At 46.2% G+C, this 19,098-nt stretch overlaps 1 protein-coding gene across 1 annotated transcript in view; it reads left to right on the forward strand.

Annotated features, from left to right (window-relative positions):
- Positions 1–16,650, forward strand: part of GRIN2A (glutamate ionotropic receptor NMDA type subunit 2A) — a 388,139-nt gene extending 371,489 nt beyond the window's left edge. The window contains exons 12-13 of the mRNA XM_047780525.1: positions 6,656–6,894; positions 14,388–16,650. Of these exons, the coding sequence (XP_047636481.1) occupies positions 6,656–6,894; positions 14,388–16,187 (2,039 nt within the window). The 3' untranslated portion in view covers positions 16,188–16,650. The remainder of the gene's footprint in view (positions 1–6,655; positions 6,895–14,387) is intronic.
- Positions 16,651–19,098: the final 2,448 nt, after the last annotated feature.

The following is a 19,098-nucleotide window of genomic DNA, read 5'->3' on the forward strand; positions in this document are numbered from 1 at the left end:
ACCTTTCTCGCAGAAGGGCTTTGCTGAAAGCCTTGGAGGAGTTTGAGTTTTTTAAGGCATGGCCCTGAAGTACACCTTTCCCTTCTCCAGATTCCGACGGTCTAATATCGTGTGCTCTCCCTGTACTTTAACCTGTGTTAACACAGCCAGTGGTGAAGGCGCGCAGATTGCAGGCAGTCGGACTCTAAAACTACCTTCCGTGGCTGTCTAGACCTCATAGGGTGCTTTGACATGCTCCCTAAACCCTTCAGGGAAGGGTGCGCCCTTTCGTAGTTTATTCTAGTGTTTTCTACCAGAAACATTCTTTCTTGTGGTTTGCTGGATGGTGGCTACTTGAGTTTTGATTTATTCTTTTTTTCAAATCTGAAATCCAAGGCTTCTGCCTCGTGAGTGGATGGATGATGTGAAAAGCTCCATGTTTGTCTGGGCCAACACTGTCTGTATCCTTTCTGTACCTTTGGTCTGACCAACCTGTTAACATTTCATGTAGCTTCTTGCAGCAGCATTCTAAGCAGCCAAGGGAGCAAGTCTCAGACAGGCTGTCTCAATTATTCTCGCCTGTTCCCTTTTCAAGTTTGTATCTTTGTGGCTCCTGCCTTTTGAAGCCCTAACACTCTGCTTTTTACTGGCAACATTGGGAAGGAAGAAAGCTGTGAGGCCCTGCTCTATTTTTGGACTTCTTTGCAGCCTTCCTTTGAGTGGTGCAGAACTCGGCAGCCAGAAGAGATGCATGTGGCTGGCCAGTGTCTTCTCCCCTGAAGACCAATATAGGAAGAACTTTTGAACATGTGGAGACTTCCAAGGAAGCAAAAGCATTTTCAAGTGCACATGAGCTTCCTTCTGTCATTAGAGGTATAAACAGAGAGGCAGAGAGCTTTCAGCATCATGAGGGACCAGGGCACTCAGGTGGAGAGAGGAAGACAGGATGGCCCTGGCTGCATACGCAGAGCTGTGCAACTTCCCTCTACCTCCAGGAGAGCTTTTAGCGTTTGCCCAGCAAGCACACGTCTGCTTCAGGAAAGCCGTTTAATTGTCCCATTTAATTGGCTCCAGTTTATAACATCACACTGACAAAAGCTCATAGCCTCTTTGCAGTGGGAGAAACTAACATGGAATGAGCAGCATAGAGCTGCTTCCTGGAAAAAAATGACATTTGCTGTTTTACGCTAGCTAAGGACATGTGTACTTCCCAGCCTTTTACGCTCAAGCCCCCTGCAAATTCCCTTTTGCTCTGTGTCTCCTTCTTTACATGGCAGAAAATCTCACCTGAGAGATCTGACCATTTTTTGCCATGCTGTCCAATTTAAGTCCAGAGATGTAAGGAAACAGAAACAGAAACAGAAAATATGGATCTAGTGCTCACTCTGCCCTACAGGCCATGAGGAATATCAAAAGCATAAAACATGGTCCCTGATCTCCCTCAAGGAGATTACAATATACTTGAGTAAATTAAAAACGAAATTAGAAAGTATTTGAACTACAGTTCAGTGCACTAGTAGAAGAAAGCCACGAGGCAGGAAATGAATGGCTAGAAAATGATTGGAACAGGTTGTAATTGGTATTGAAAAATGCGCCTTTGTTCCCCTTCCGGGATGTGAGTCTGGTTTACCAGGTTGACCTATTTCAAAGAGAGGTGTTTGTGCAAAGGGCAGAAGAAAAATCTTTATATTTTCGTCCTCCAAGGAATCAAAATGATGTCACCTCTACCAAGACTGAACCTGCTTCTGGCATCCAAACCTGGCTCTGTCTGGGACACACCAAAGGGAAGACATTCGGGAATTTGACAAAATGTAGTGAGAAGACCCATTTTTGTGTCCTCACAAACTCCAAAGGGAGGGAGAAAGTCTATAGCACGCAGTCTCTCTGAAGGGATGGCATCGGTGTTTGGGGGAAAGGAGGAAGCAAGAATGCAAATCTCGAAGCTCAGAGTGGGCCACGAAGGTGGACACATTAGTAGTGGTGTTGGGTGGACAGTGAGACGCCTCCCGTGGTGTGTGTGACTGTATGAAAGCCCCGGAGGCTGTTGGAAGGAAAAGAATTGAAATCAAGATGTCCCTAGAAAAGAATATAGAAAAGAAGGTGTTTATATGTATAACTGAGTCACTTTCCTGTACAGCAGAAATTAGCACAACATTGAAAATCAAATGTACTTAAATGAAAAAAAAAAAGATATCCCTTCCCATCTCTTTGTCTGCACCACTGATTAACCAGCACCCTTCCTTGTGGGTGAAGAATTTATAAGAGGATATATTTTCCTGCCATAAATATGTATACTTTTTTAAAAATCATGATTACAAATGTGTGCATATGTATACGTATATATATATATACACACACATATATATATAATATACATATACATAGCGGTGATACAATGGAAAACTAAACTGATGTGAGACTCCTTGATGCTATAAGCAAATAAAAATACAGGATTATAGGCATATGCGCACGCACACACACACACACACACGCACGCACACAGTGCACAACCAAGCTCAAAAGAAAAAAATTTTTTTTTGTCTTTTTGTCTTTTGAGGGCTGCACCCATGGCATATGGAGGTTCCCAGGCTAGGGGTCTAATCGGAGCTGTAGCCACCGGCCTACCCAGAGCCACATCAACGCTGGATCCGAGCACTTCTGCAGCCTACACCGCAGCTCACGGCAACGCCAGATCCTTAACCCACTGAGTGAGGGGCCGAACCCGCAACCTCATGGTTTCTAGTCGGATTTGTTAACCACTGCACCATGACAGGAACTCCAGAAAAAGAAATTTTTAGGTACCAGACACAGAGGAATGAGATATTCTCATGGTACGTTTCTGCTAAGGTACCTGTGATACAGAGAGTTGGGATTGGAGCCCAGGGCTTTCGCATCATGTGGAGGCCCTGAACTGTGCCAGGAGAGTAGAAAATGATGCTGCTGCATAAATTTGAGAGCTTCAGTGAGTCTGTGAAAAAAGAGACTAGAAAAAAACTGTCCATCAAAACAAAGAAAATACAAGAGGCTTGCCATCCATTTGAAACTGAATGGAAAATTATAATGTGAATGGAGATTATGGAGGTCAAAATGTACATTCCTTAAATAATATAATAATCACAGAAAAAATTTATGTTATACAAAAACTGGCCCTTTGAACGCCCCTGCAGCCATGGAAGGAGCAAACCCAGAACCCCTCTGTAGGGACATGTCTTGGGAGACGCATGGGGTTTGAGGGGAGAACAGCTCGGCTGAAGATTAGCTCATCATCAAAAGTTACAAATATCCAAGGAAGTAGTCCACCATGAGAGTGAGCACACACAGCAAAAGGAAGGATGAAAATTCCAAGAACTAAGGTGGCAGGGAGGGGGTGTTAGGCTGAGAATAATCTGGAAGACCGTAGGTTTGAAATCATTAAATGTATAAACATTTTAAAAGTCATCACAGAAGAGTGGGACGTTTTGCGAAAAAGAACAAGCAGAATTTTAAAAGAGCCAGATGAAAGTCACCATTAAAATAGATTCAATTTTTTTCAACGCAAAGCCCAATATTACTAATGAAGGAATCAATGAACTGGAAAATAGATCTGTAGGAACCCGCTAACTGTAGGATGGAACAATAAGGGAATGGAAAATGCGAAAACCAAGTTAATAACCTGGAGGACAGAATGAGAAGATCTAGAATATTTTAAAGAAAATTTTCAGAAGAAAAGATGGAATTATCGTGTGTCTTTAGGGAACTGCAAATTAAAGCTGTGTGCTACCACTGCACACCTTATTGGGATGGTCACAGTGCAGCAACACTGACAACACTCATCAGTACTGGTGAGGAGGTGTGACATGACGGGAACCTCGTTTATTGCTGGGGGGAATGTAAAATGGTACAGCCACTTTGGAAGACCATTTGTCAGGCTCCTACAAAGCTAAACATAGTCTAATCATACCATCCCCTGATGATGCCCCTAGGTGCTTACCCAAATGAGATGAAAACTTACGTCTGCAGAAAAACCTGCACACGAATATATACAGAAGCTTCATTCATAATTGCCCAAACTTGGAAGCAACCAAGATGGCCTTCATTTGGGGAATGGAGAAACAAACTATATACCCATGCAATGGAAGAAGGTTCAGCAATTAAAATATCCATCAAGCCATGGAAAGATAGAGAAGAAACTTAAATGCCTCTTGTTAAGAGAAAGAAGCCAAAACCAAAAAAATATATAACAAGGAGTTCCTGTCGAGGTTCATCAGAAATTAATCTAACTAGTATCCATGAAGACGCAAGTTCAGTCCCTGGCCTCACTCAGTGGGTTAAAGGGTCCGATGCTGCCGTGGGCTATAGTGTTGGATGCAGATGGAGCTTGGATCTGGGGTTGCTGTGGCTGTGGTCTAGGCCAGCAGCTATAGCTCCCATTTGACCCCTGGCCTGGGAACCTCCATATGCCATGGGTGCAGCCCTAAAAAGACAAAAAAAAAAAAAGAGAGAGAGAAAGAAGCCTATATGAAAAGGCCATATACTTACTATATGGTCCCAACTGGATGATGTTCTGGAAAAGGCAAAACTGAAGAGGCAGTTAAAGGATCATTGGTTGCCAGGAGTTAGGATTCGCAGTGGAAAGGAATGAATAGTTGGAGCACAGGGGATTTTTAGGGCAGTGAAACTATTCTGTATGATACTGTAGTGGTAGATACCTGACATTAAGCATTGGCAAACCCATAGAACCATACAGCACAAAGATTGAACCCTAATGTAAACTGTGGGTTTCAGGTAATAATAATGTATTTGGTTCATAAATGATAAAAAATATACTGCACCAATGCCAGATGTTAATAGCAGAAAACCCAGGGAAAGGGAAGAGGGAGTGAGTATATGAGAAGTGTCTGTACTTTCTGCTCAGTTTCTCTCCAAATCTAAAACTATTCCGAAAATTGAGGTCTACTAATTAAAAAAAAAAATGGACAGGGTTAATAAAGCAACAATAAGTGACATTTTTCCAAAATTAGAGTTATGAGTCATCAGACTGAAGAATCCCACTGAGTCTAGAGCAGAAGAAATAAAATCCATCCACACCTAGATTCCTTACTCAAGACAAAATGAAATTCTCAAAAGCAATTAGAGAGAAAAATATAGATTGCCTCGAAAGTAGTGACAGAGATTATGAGCTGACTTCTCAACAATTACCATTCAGATCAGAAGGACACTTAATAACATCTTCAAAAAGTCAAGGAAAAATAACTGTCAACTTAGATTTCTCTGTTCAGCCAACTCATGCAAGAGTGAGACCAAACCAAAAGCAATACCCATGAATTTCATAAAACTTAAAACAGAGAGCAAGGTGAAAGCAAAAAATATGATTAATCTCTTCAAGAGAAAATCAGATAGAATTTTGAGTATTTATTTTTCTCTGCATGTCTCTCTTTTTATTGCAGTATAGTTGATTTACAATATTATATTAGTTTAAGGTGTACAACATACTGATTCAGTATTTTTATAGATTACTTCGCTTAAAGTTATTACAAAATAATGGCTATATTTTCCTGTGCTGTACAATATATCCTTGCTGCTAATGTATTTTATACCCAGTAATTTCTTAATCCCACACTTCTGCCTCTCATACATTAGAGATCATGTGTATAAGCAATATAGTCATACTATTAATTTAACATAATATGCATCGTCCTTGATGTTCACGGTTCTTGAAGGATGATTTTTAAAGGTCTAAATCATAGTCCCAGTGCCGTGGTTTAGTGAATTGCTAGACAGTTGGTATAATTGACATTTAGACCAGAGAATTTCCTCCTAAATGGCAACTGGATAAAATGCACATAAAAGAGAAACAAAATAATGCCAAGCATGCCTCCCTTCCCCCCGCCCATTCAAAACCTCACCTGTTTCTTTAGTTGCCTGCTGAGGTAGAGAAGGGTTTAGTTCGCAAGGGGCCATTCAGAGCCCACTGGGTTTGCTTCTTCTCAATGAACACTTTGTGCCTTAAGCACAGTACTTGGGTGACTCTTTGGAATGATCTTGGACGTTCTAAAGAAAGAGGAAAGAAGAAATGAATATAATGGAGGATGACCCTGTGCCAGGCCCTTCTTTCACAACACCCCCAAGAAGGCTACGATTTAGGAGAACTTACCAAGAGCCAGGCACTGCATTTAGGAATTGTCCGTATGTGAGTTCATTTGGTCCTCCCTAGAACTCAAGGAAGTGTATAGTTTTATTATACCCATTTCACAGACAGGATCACTGTGGCTCTGAACTCACACAGCTAGTAAATGACACAGTCATAACTGGAATGCAAGCCTTTCTAACGGAGCCCACTGCCAGTTTAGCCCATGTCCTGTTCCGGGTTTGGGTGGATGTTGGGTGTGGAAGAAAAGCTAAGTGGGAAGAAGTTAATAATAATGATAAAAACAACAACAACAACAACAACAACAGGGACTGTGCCAGATTCTCTCTATACCTGGTCTCATGTCATCCTCCTACACCAGTTTTATGTAGATGTTGTTGTCATCATCATCTTCACCTAACAGGTGAGCAGACACAGGCCAGGTGGGCTCGGTCACTTCCCTTGAAGTTGCCCAGTTGTACGTCGCACACATCTAACCCGAACCCAGGGGTGTCTGCCTCATCACAGGTGCCTTTCGTCTCACTGCCTGTGGCTCTGTCTTCTGTGCAGGGGAGATGGAAGAGCTGGAGACCCTGTGGCTCACGGGCATCTGCCACAATGAGAAGAACGAGGTGATGAGCAGCCAGCTGGACATCGACAACATGGCAGGCGTGTTCTACATGCTGGCGGCCGCCATGGCCCTCAGCCTCCTCACCTTCATCTGGGAGCACCTCTTCTACTGGAAGCTGCGCTTCTGCTTCACGGGCGTGTGCTCCGACCGGCCGGGCCTGCTCTTCTCCATCAGCAGGGTCAGTACCCCTCGGTGGGCAGGTCCAGAAAAGCGCAGGGCTTCCGGAGAATTGGGCTTCTTGTCTCCTGGGTGGGAGCGGGGCGTCTGCCTGCCCTCCCCTCACTCGTGAGCCCTTCTGGGATTTGTCAGAGGGCATCTGGGTTCTGTGTTCTCAAGCCAGACGACTGTGCGAGCCAGAGAGCGAGGGTGAATGGGTCAGGCAGGCCAGGCACAAGGAAAATAGCACAGATGACATTAAAAAAAATAGCAGCAGAACCTGGGTGTCAAGGTGAGGGAACGATGAAAGGACAGAGAACTGTGATGTTGCCTAAAGCCCATCACACCTAAAGGAGGAGGTCGGCCTCCACGCCTCCTGGGTAAGGTCTTAGCAGAATGCAGGACCAGGCTTATTAGGCCTTCTCATTTTCCAAAGAGAAAGTGGTCCCTTGATTATATGTGAAACCTTTCAATTTTTAAATATTAGTAACTACTTTGCATTGAAAAATAGAAAAACATCAAAACACATGGGCCAGGCACAGGCAGTCCGTTGTGTGGCTACCCTCACAAATGTGAGCTATGCTATGGGATGTTATTAAAATCCCTCACTGTCGTGCAATGGGAATCATTGAGTCTCTGGAGCATTGGGCACAGTGGGTTTGACCCCCGCCGGGCACAGTGGGTTAAGAATCTGGCTTGCCGCAGCTGTGCCTTAGGTCACAACTGCAGCTTGGATCTGATCCCTGCTCTGGGAACTCTGGCTGCCAAGAGAAAAAAAAAAATTCCTCCACAGGATGTTATAATGTTTACATGCGGCCTGTCAGATCACAAGCAGGAAAACGAAATCTACATGCAAAGGCGTCCTCGTATGTGTGCACACATCTAACAAACCACAGGGGCACGTGCGATGCAACAGAGCCTGAAATGACACACAGATGTGAAGAACCAGTAGAAAAGGCACACACATCAACTAGGAAACAAAGGACACATTCGACATGACATAAAGGACAGCACACAGTACACATGCAACCAAGGAAAGCTCCTCTCATGCTGCACAACACGGCCTGTGTGTGTTGCTATGAAAGGCACATGTGGCAAAACTCATCAATAACAATGACAATCATAGACAATGCTTATATTTATGGGGCACCAAATATAGACTTTATACTCTTCATCTCACCTAGCCTACAAGCCTGTGCCGTGACATGGGTACTGATATTCACCCACAGTTGGAGAAACCCAAAGTTACGAGGTTAGAGGAATTACCCAAAGCTGCACAGTCTTGGTGGAGCCAGGATTTGGCTCCAGGTGGTTTAGTAACAGCCAGAGCCCACACTCACACAAGCAACAAACATCAAATACAAGCAACACAAGAGATTTGATACAAATTAACTATACAACATATATGTGCACATAACTCATATACATTGACACAGTTAACACAGCTAGGCACATGCTTGTATCAGTAAAAGCACATACATGTTGTTCACTCGTCTTCCAACATCATGTATCTACCTACCTGGCAGTCAGCCAGCCATCCGTCATCCATCCGTCATCCATCCGTCATCCATCCATCCATCCACACATCTATTTTTCTACCTTTTTCTCCCTCAACTTGGAATTTTTTTACTGTGCAAAAGTTTAACTAATTAGGATTTGAAACATGGTGAAAAAATATTTGGTTAGGAACATCTAGTTTTACATGCTAGTGTTTATTGAGAAAACAAAATCATTTCAAAAGGGATGTGTGTATTCTAAGTATTTGGTGGTTTTAAGAGATCCAGAAGGCACACGTGGGCTTAGTCGGGAGGATTTATTTTTTCCATTCAGTGGCACTCTAAACTTGGGTTCTATGCAAATACATATTTCCTAATTAGCTTGATGGCATCTAAACACACAGATTGCTTAAAAATAACAACGTGCGTGCATATAGCTAGGTATTAAGCCAACTTCAAGCTAATTCTCCCTGCCAATTACTAAAGGCTTTCTATATCCAAATGATTCTGGCATCACTATGAGCAAATGCACGCTGTTGCCTTTTCTTGTAAATGCTGCTTGTTTTCGGAAGAGCGGTTCCCTCTGTCCAAGATACCATTAAGAAAGCCAAGTAGATAGGATTGTCATTATGAGAAATGGACCGAAACCCACCCTCCCGCTCCAGGCATCTTGAGGGATGGAAGTGGAGGGGGACTGCTGGCCACAGTATTGCAGTGTTGTGCCTTGACAAGCTGGAACTTGAACCTCTACCTCCCCCTCGCCAGGGGAGAGAGGACCCCATGTACTATGGGAGCATGGCAGGGACTTCTGTGCCCTATGGGAACTCCCAGCCACATCCCTCCTATATCCTCAAAGGCTGCAGGAAACCCCACTTGAGCACTGACACCCCCCCCACCTCCCTGGATTATATTTGTTTCTGAATAAGTTCAGTCTGATGTGTGTGAATAGAAAGATCTCATACTTAATGATACTTTCTTGCCTCTCTCATTTATTAGGGGAACTTAGAATGGGCTCAGCCCCTGATGCTGTGCAGAGCAGGGCTTCTGTGTTGCTTAAAGAAAAAAAAAAAAAAGTCCTCTCTGTCAAGGGCCACCACACCCCTCTGTAGGTTGTCTCTCTGCACCTGTATGCCACCTTGCACAAACGCTCACTCACAAAGCACAGAGGACACGCAAAACTGAAGTACCCCATTGTGCACATTTTCTTTCACAAAAGTTTCAGTGGGGACGTCCCAAGCACAGAGCCTACTTTCCAACAGATGCAGGCTCCCAAGTCCCCAAGGCATTAAGCCTGGTGTGTGGAGAAGGGCCTGGGCCAGGTGTGTTTTCCTCATCATCTTTAATATGATCACACCCATCCTCTGGATGGAGAGACTGAAGCCCCAAAGGTTCAATGCGACCATAGTGGCTTCACCTTATGTTTCCCTGAAACAATAGGGATCTTCTCTGTTTATCTGTCATGCCAGAAAAAGACACGAAAGAGGGAACTTGTCTGTTTTTGCGAGGCTGAGTCTCATGCTTCAATTGTAGAGTTTAGGCTCTTGTTTAGGAGATGCTGGTCCAAGAGCCTCTGAATTCCCTTCCACCTCAAGGCAGCTTTTTCTGCAATAAGCCAGATCTCTCCATTACCAGTTCTTCTCTGAGCACATTGAACATCCAGCCAATAGACTTGCCACTCAGCCTACCTCGTGGGCTCACGTCCCTTTGGAAGCTCCTGGATAATGCAACATAGGTACAAATCTGAGACCCCTGCCCTCCTGACACTGCCAAGGGCAAATGCCGGAGGTCAGAGAGTCAATCATTTCACCTTAGGACCAAGCTTCCCCAAGAGCTGTGCCTTTGTCACAACTTCTCACACACACACACACACACACACACACATATCCTTTACTCTGTCAGATGCTCTTATGTCTTCTCTCCACAAGCTGTCCCTCTCATGTTGAAAAAAATAGTCATGATCCCCAGAAAAAAGAACCCAGCCATGGTTGTCTCCTGAGATATGAGGAATGTAGCAAAGCCAGAGACCAGGGAGGTGGAAACCTAGACATCTTCCCAAAGAGCTCAGAGGAGAGCTTGGCTGCGGAATGAAAGAAGCTTCTGGCTGACCCACATGGGGACAGTAGACTGGGAATCAGAGACCATCTTCTCCCATCGGGCCACTGTGACAAAATTCCACAGACCGGGTATTTTGTCAACAACAGGAACGTATTGCCCACAGTTCTGGAGGCTGAAGTCCCAGATCAGGGTGCCAGTGGGGTCAAGTGAGGACCCAGTGCCAGGTTACAGATTTGCTCTTATGTAGAAGAGAGAGGGAACTCTGGGGTCTTTAAGAGCACTCATCACATCCATGAAGGCTCCCCACCCCACCCCACCCCCCCACCCCCCGCCGCCCAAAGGCCCCACCTTGGCCTTCATGGCCTAAGCACCCACCTACTACTAATGCCATCACCTTTGGGTGCTGGGACCTCAGCCTATGCAGACCATAGCAGACACTTCAGGGGCCAGGCCCAGGTGCCAAGGGACTAAGAAGGTCCCACTGAGACTGTTCTGAGAGGTCAGGGGCCCTCTGGGGATGGGAGTGGGCTGGCAGCAGGGCACAGAGCAAATGGTCTGGAACAGTAGTTGAATCATCAGTGCTAATGTCATCTGTGCCCACTGTGGGGCCCAGAGGGTGTCTTATTTCCACAACCCATAAAAGGCCACCAGAATCTATGGATAATAGAGCAGAGGAAAGAGAGAGAACACTACAAGGAAGAAAGAAACTCACCCCAAGGATTTGGCTCCTGAGTTAGGGTTTGGGCAACTAATCTAACCGGAAAGTCCGGTGGTGACTTTCCAGGGCAACCTGAATATCCTGTAGCTTTGATCAAGGAGGCACTGTGAGCTCGCCCTAGTGTGAAAGGAAAGAGAGGTGAGGTGACAAGAAGGCACATCGGGGGTGATGGAGCAGCTCACCCCCCTGTGTTTATGAGCCCCTTCTGTGCCAGGTGCCCTGCTCGCCTTAGCAGAGCTTGCCCTTATACCCACCTTGGAGTGGATGAGCCCATTTTACAGATGTGGAACCCAAGGCTCAAAAAGAGGTAGTGACTTAACCAAGGTCTCAGAGCTCAGAAAGGATGGAGCTGGGGCTGATTTTCCAGTGGGTTCCAGGCCTCCAGTGCTTCCCATCCTTCTGTAATACGTACCACACCTCCTCCTCAGCCCACCTGGAAGATGGGCCAACTCAGCTGGAGAACGCGGTCATCCAGGCCGGGGGTGCAGACTGGGTCCCTCACACTGACTCCTTCCCAAGCCCTCGCCAGGCAGATCAGCACCCAGGAACGGCCTTAGCTGGGTCATGGGAGTCCCTGGGAGAACCAGGGGTGAGAAGAAGCAGTCCTCAGCCATCCTCCCAGCAGCTGAGACACAGCTCAGCTCCCTGACCACTTCTGTGGGCCTCCCGCTGACACAGAGGCAGGCAGCTCATCTGGGCAGCTGGGAGCACACTGCCCTGATGGTGAGGGGTGGGGGCAAGTTCCCAAAATCTCTGCGGGGTGGGAGTGGGGTGGCTCGCTAAAAGAAAATTGCCGAGTTAGGAAAAAAACATTAAAAATGAAATGTTTTCATGATAGTGACAACAGGAAGAAAAGGCTCTGATCTTGGCTGATCCTAACATGTAGGAGACACGGTGATTTTTCAGCCGTTGGAGCAGAATCCCTGTAGTTCGGGGTATGAGATGACTGCATCAACGAAGCGGGGCGGGGAAGGCAGAGCTAACGTAAAGGCCTGGGAAGCACTGTGTTGTGTGAGGCACGCTGTGTGTCTGTGTGATCTGGACACCCAGCGGCCCTGGGAGCAATAAGGGGACACTGCTTTGTGGCGGGGGCGGGGGAATAAGACCACACCAGGCACAGCTAAGGCGTATTTGAGGAAAGGTAAGGCTGTGGGAAGGTAGGAGGGGCCCAATGCCAGGACCTTTTGGGGAGCATTTCCCATCCAGGCAGCCTGGGCCTGAGAGGATCAGAGCAAGAGAAGCTCAAAGGCACAGCTGTAGACTTTTCTGTTTACTGTTCCTTGAAGGAGCCAAGACGGTCTAGAAAACTCCAGGAACAGAGCAGCAGTGCACATGGGTTGAGGCTGTCAACAGCTGTGTGAGCTTCCCTGCGGCTTCAGTGCACCCACCGTGGGGAGCCCGCAGAGCCGCTGTCATCAGAGCCCACACTTGCTCACACACACTCCCCGCAAGTTTATGCCAAAGTCAGCAGCAGCTCCCACACCCCTGTGACCAACCCCTTCTCTGGTGGCTCCCTCTCCATCTCAGGAAGACCAGATCAGGTCCTGCAGCCTGGTTCTGATTGTTCCCCAAATCCGGGGGCCAGAGAGGGGAGGGGACGGCACAGCTCATCATGCCTCTGACGTGCTTTTGCCTCCTCCCAAGAGCTCTGCCCCTGAGGTACTTAAACAGCAAAAGCAAACAGTTATTTTTAAGAAAGGAAGACAGTGGAGCAGGAAACAAGAGATGTAGGGATGGGGGTTCTTGTATTTGAGCTACCCAGGAGACCCTTGGCCACTCAGTTCCCTGGATGGATTTAAATGAAGCACATCTGTGCCATCAGGACTGTCCCGCTAGTAACTGACTGACTATGCTGAACAAACACTCACACAACCACAAACACAACATCTGTATTGAGTGTGTAAGTGAAAAAGCCAAAAGAGAGCTCCAGGGGTGCAAACCTTGTCAAGTCCGTCTGTCCTACCATGAATATCCATCCCTCCAAAAAATGTCGGATTGACCACACATGGGTCTCAACTCTTTTTTGGGGGGAGGAAGGGGTGGGAAGAGATTGTTCTAGATTTGCTTTTAATTGAGGTATAATTGACTTACAGTACTGTATTCCAGGGGTACTACATAGTGATTAAACATTTTTATCCGTTATAAAGTAGTCACCACAATAAGTCTAGTTACCGTCTGTCACCATATAAAGTTATTAGAATATTATTGAGTATATTTCCTACATGGTACATTGTATCCCCATGATTTATTTATCTTATAACTGGAAGTTTTTACCTTGTAATCCCCTTCACCTATTTCATGCATCTGTCTAACCCCCTCCCCAGTTTGTTCTCTTTATCTAATGAGTCTGTTTTTGTTTTGTTATATGTGTTCATGTGTTTTGTTTCTTTGATTCCACTTGTAAGTGAAACCATATGGTATTTGTCTTTCTCTGTCTGACTTATCTCACTTAGTATAATACCCTCTAGGTCCATCCATGTTGTCTCAAGTGGCAAGATTTCATTCTTTTTTAGGACTGAGTAATATTCCGTTGTGTGTGTGTTGTGTGTGTGTGTGTGTGTGTACATTGCACATCTTCTTGTCTGTTCCTCTGTGGGCACTTTAGTTGCTTCCCTGTCTTGGCTTCTGTAAATAACAGTGCAATGAACATCGAAATGCATATTATGGTTTTTTTTAGTGGTTTTCTTTTTTCAGATAAATACTGGGTCTCATGCCTTGACTGATAGCTTCAGGGTGTGGGTAGGAATAATTCCACCCCAGATTAATATCAGGTGGTCCTTTTATGCTGACTTAGTTTGTCTGTCAGTAGCTGACTCTCTGGTACCCAAAGTCCAAAGATGATCCCTGGAGACATTAATAAGGATGAGTTGGTGACCTGGGTGTTGAGAGGGTCAACCAAAGCCTTACATGCAAGTTTGGAGGTATTGAGACCCTTCTAGTTGTATGAGGATTAGTTGATATTTTTTTCCCTCAAACTTCATGTATGACTATTTGCAAAAGCATCAGATAATCTTGATAATCCAAATAAGTCAGATAATCCAAAAGTGCCAGAGAGATGAGATAAGCCTGAGGCTTTTGCCGCTGGCCTCATATATTTAAGAAGCATCGTCAGGATTCAGATCGGATTTCGCTATTTGTCCAGGGCTCCTACAAGAAGGTCATGTCTCACCTTTGCAGGTACAGTTCAGGTGCAATGTGGTTTCCCGTCCTTGCTGCTGCTGATGGCACTTTATGTTACTCCCACAGGGCATTTACAGTTGCATCCACGGAGTGCACATCGAGGAGAAGAAGAAGTCTCCAGACTTTAATCTGACCGGATCCCAGAGCAACATGTTAAAACTCCTTCGATCAGCCAAAAACATCTCCAACATGTCCAACATGAACTCCTCAAGAATGGACTCCCCCAAGAGAGGTGCCGACTTCATCCAAAGAGGCTCCCTCATCATGGACATGGTATCAGATAAGGGGAATTTGATTTATTCAGACAACAGGTCCTTTCAGGGGAAAGACAGCATTTTTGGGGACAACATGAATGAACTCCAGACCTTCGTGGCCAACAGGCACAAGGACAACCTCAACAACTACGTGTTCCAGGGACAGCACCCCCTGACACTCAACGAGTCCAACCCGAACACGGTGGAGGTGGCCGTGAGCACAGAGTCCAAAGGGAACTCCAGGCCCCGGCAGCTCTGGAAGAAATCCATGGAATCTCTACGCCAAGATTCCCTGACCCAGAACCCGGTCTCCCAGAGGGAGGAGGGGACGGTGGAGAACAGGACCCACTCCCTAAAGAGTCCCAGGTACCTTCCGGAAGAGGTGGCCCACTCAGACATCTCAGAAGCGTCAAGCCGGGCCCCGTGCCACCGGGAGCCTGACAACAATAAGAACCACAAGGCCAAGGACAACTTCAAAAGGTCGATGGCCTCCAAGTACCCCAAGGACTGCAGTGAGGTGGAGCGCTCCTACCTGAAAACCAAAGCGAGCTCCCCCAGGGACAAGATCTACACCATAGATGGTGAGAAGGAGCCCAGTTTCCACCTGGACCCGCCGCAGTTCGTCGAAAACATGGCCCTGCCCGAGAACGTGGACTTCCCAGATACCTACCAGGACGCCAGTGAAAGCTTCCGCAAGGGGGACTCCACCCTGCCCATGAACAGGAACCCCCTGCACAACGAAGACGGGCTCCCCAGCAACGACCAGTATAAACTCTACTCCAAGCACTTCACCTTGAAAGACAAGAGCTCCCCTCACAGCGAGGGCAGCGACCGTTACCGGCCCAACTCCACGCACTGCAGGAGCTGCCTGTCGAACCTGCCAACCTATTCGGGCCATTTCACCATGCGGTCCCCCTTCAAATGCGACGCCTGCCTGCGGATGGGGAACCTCTATGACATCGATGAAGACCAGATGCTTCAGGAGACAGGTAACCCAGACACCCAGGAGGCGGTCTACCAGCAGGACTGGGCACAGAACAACGCCCTCCAGTTCCCAAAGAACAAGCTGAGGATTAGCCGTCAGCATTCCTACGACAACATGCTCGACAAACCCAGGGAGCTAGACCTTAGCAGGCCCTCCCGGAGCATAAGCCTCAAGGACAGGGAACGGCTTCTGGAGGGGAACTTGTATGGGAGTCTCTTTAGCGTCCCCTCAAGCAAACTCTCGGGGAACAGAGGCTCCCTGCTCCCCCAGGGTCTGGAGGTCAGCAAACGGAGCAAGTCTCTCTTGCCGGACCACGCCTCCGACAACCCTTTCCTCCACTCCCATGGGGATGACCAGCGCTTAGTTATTGGGAGGTGCCCCTCGGACCCTTATAAACACTCGCTGCCGTCCCAGGCAGTGAATGACAACTATCTCCGATCGTCCTTGAGGTCGACGGCGTCATACTGTTCCAGGGACAGTAGAGGCCACGGCGATGTGTATATTTCAGAGCATGTCATGCCTTATGCTGCAAATAAGAATCATATGTACTCTGCCCCCAGGGTTTTAAATTCCTGCAGCAATAGACGCGTGTACAAGAAAATGCCTAGTATTGAATCTGATGTTTAAAACCTTCCATTAATGTTTTATCTGTAGGGAAACATACGTAATGGCCAACGTTCCGGAGGGTAGATGTTGGAGGTCCAATAGTGCCCTGCAAAGAGGAAGAGGATTTAGGAAGGTATTTTTCTGTTGGTTCTTTTGCACATGGCTCCATGCCATAGTCTTCCACTCAAGGAGTCTTGTGAGGTGTGTGCTGAGCACGGCAGATACCAGATAGGTGAGTCCTTAACCAAATATAAGTAAATAAAAGGGCAGGTCTCCCGGGCGTGCCCCCTAGGTATGTTGGCAATAATGATGCACTGGATGCCGATGGTGATGCTATGATTTCCTATATTCCAAATTCCATTAAGACCAGTCCGCCATGTAATTTCCTCATCAGAAACGCCTAACGGTTTCTCTAATACAGAATAAGCAATATGGTATGCATGTAACTCTGACACAGACAAAATAAACCAAGAATGCATCTGCACTGTAGTGAGATTGACCTGTGCAAGAGATTAGGAAGTTTGGCTTTATATCTGTTTCAGCTTTATTGTTATGCCTTCCATCACCACCCAGGCCCAACCCCAGAACTCCAGGCTCCCCCAAAGAATAGCAAATCCGTGTGTTCACTATGGTACCTTCACTGTAGTCCATTTCCAAGACACATCTGGAGTAAAAGGCCAGAAAGGCCCTCAGGCAGAGAGCTACAAGAATCTCTTTGGATGTCGATTTGTGTATTTCACAGACACTCTCTCACCCTTGGCTTCGATGGTCTTGTTCAGAGCTGCATAAACTCACACATTTGTGTCCTCGATATCGTAAGTGTGGATCTTCTGTCTATGACACTGCGGCTGTTGTAGTTTATCCCGAAGACTCCTGTGTACGTAAGTTTGCATTTCCCCCTTCTGGTGATGACTCAGGGTTGTATAGTATCTGTTACCCTTCCCTTCCCAGAGTAACCATAATGCGTCCAGTCCCCGAATTGCCACAGTGGCGTTTAATTCAGCGTGTGTCGCCATTCCCAGTGCTGTGAATGTGGTGGCTCACACCAGCAGTTGTATGTGTACTGTGATCTGTAAGAAGGGCAGTACCATCTGTCTGCTGAAGGCCAGCATGGCTTTAGGGTTATGTTCCATAATGTTCTGAAGTTCAGTTGGACCCTTGTCCCCTCCCCCAACCCCTTCAAAACATGAGAAACACTCAGGCACCTGCCCTGAGCATTCTCCAAAGTGTGGATAAACTTCAGTGGGACAAGTGATTTCTCTCTTCTGAAACAATCACTCTGTTGGAGGCAAACAGCCTCACTAGCAACAGCAGAGATGAAAAATTCCTCAAGGCATTTGTCATTTCCAGGCCACCTCCATTATCCGATTCTTACTCTACTCAAACCTATGCATAAATAATGTGAAATGACATTGATTATGTTAAATGTTGGGGGAAGGGTGGGAAATGTCTCTGCGTGGGAAGCTCTCAGCACGATGCCTGGTACATGCAGTGTGCCCACCCCTCCCCCCAAATCAAATGTAGTCATTGTGTTATGACACTTCATCAGACAAGTTTAAAAACTAATTATGAGAAAAACCACAAACAATATTAAACATTTTACAGAGTAGTTTTAATCTAGTAATTAGTGTGTTTTATATACATGAATATCCCTGAAATGTTTGAGGAAAGTAGCCGCTAGTTTTGCAGAGTTCCTGGGTCTGTTTGAGTGTCCTGTTACAGAAGCCCTACACTAATGTCAACTAGCTGACTATTTCCTGGTTTCCTCTGTTTTTCTCTGGGTTCTTAGAGGAGGGGACAGAACCAGAACCAGCAGGTTGAAGTGTTATCCTGTTTCTTTTCGTCGTGGTGTGTTCTGTTTTGTACGTTGTGGTTTCCTCTGAGTGGGCAGGTGTCAAGAATAATTCTCTTAGAGCCTGAAGATTCATTGAATGGCTCCATCTTTGGGAAAGTGCATCTGACCTACAATATCCCTATAGTGATGAAAAGTGGCTGCCGTAAAGTTCAGGATCAGTGGTAGAGAGGCAGAGGGAGGCAATGGGTGACAAAGTCTCTTGTCTTTGAGGTTGAGGGGCAGAAGGGGCTGACTAGGTGCTGAAGATGTACTTGAATGCTGCATTGTGTTTCTTGGATGTTGCACCTTTGCTGCCTCAAAACCCAACAATGGAGAAGTCTCCATTGAAGGACCCAGAATAGTCCCCTCCCCCACCCCCGCTGCAATTTCTAATCTTCGGCACACCCACGACTGTAGCCTTGTTTAGAACTTTCCGCCTTTGCCCTTCCACTGCGCTCTAGACCTGTACTTCCCACGTCCCACCCAGCATCACCTCCATTTTCTCAAAGGACTGGAGCGTCTTAATGTGAAATGAACTGAAAAGTCTCCCCAGAATACAGAGCAGTGGTGTATCACCCATCCAAAGAGGCTGGATGTCTTTCTCCAGTGTCCTCAAAATCAGAGAGCTGCCAAAGGTGGCAAAGGTCCCCAGGGAGAGAGAGAAGTACACTTGGCATGATCCCATAGATCGAAAAGCCTTCTTCTAATGATAGTGTCAGCTCTGCTATTAACCCCATATGCCTGTGGGTGTAGAAACTGAAACTATGGCTTCGGGAAGAACCAACAGTAATGTAGTGGGAAAAGTATATACTTCCTTTAAGACCCAAAGTGTTTTAAAAATAAATAACTAGATTTGGGGGCTACATAATAAACATATCATGTTCCTTCCTCCACAGATTCACTGACCCTTACTAGTAATGATCCCAGACCTAAGACAATTGACCATTAATCTCATGGTCGCTTTCCAAGTGAAAGTTAACTGACGCCGAACTCTTCAGCAGTAACCCGAGTCATTTCAGTTCTCTGGAGAAAGAGAAGCAGTAATACAGCATCCAACAGTCAGTCACACTCACAGTATAGGAAAGGCCAAGAATTAAA

The sequence above is a fragment of the Phacochoerus africanus genome, chromosome 5, assembly GCF_016906955.1.
Source record: "Phacochoerus africanus isolate WHEZ1 chromosome 5, ROS_Pafr_v1, whole genome shotgun sequence".
Taxonomy (NCBI): Eukaryota; Metazoa; Chordata; class Mammalia; order Artiodactyla; family Suidae; genus Phacochoerus; species Phacochoerus africanus.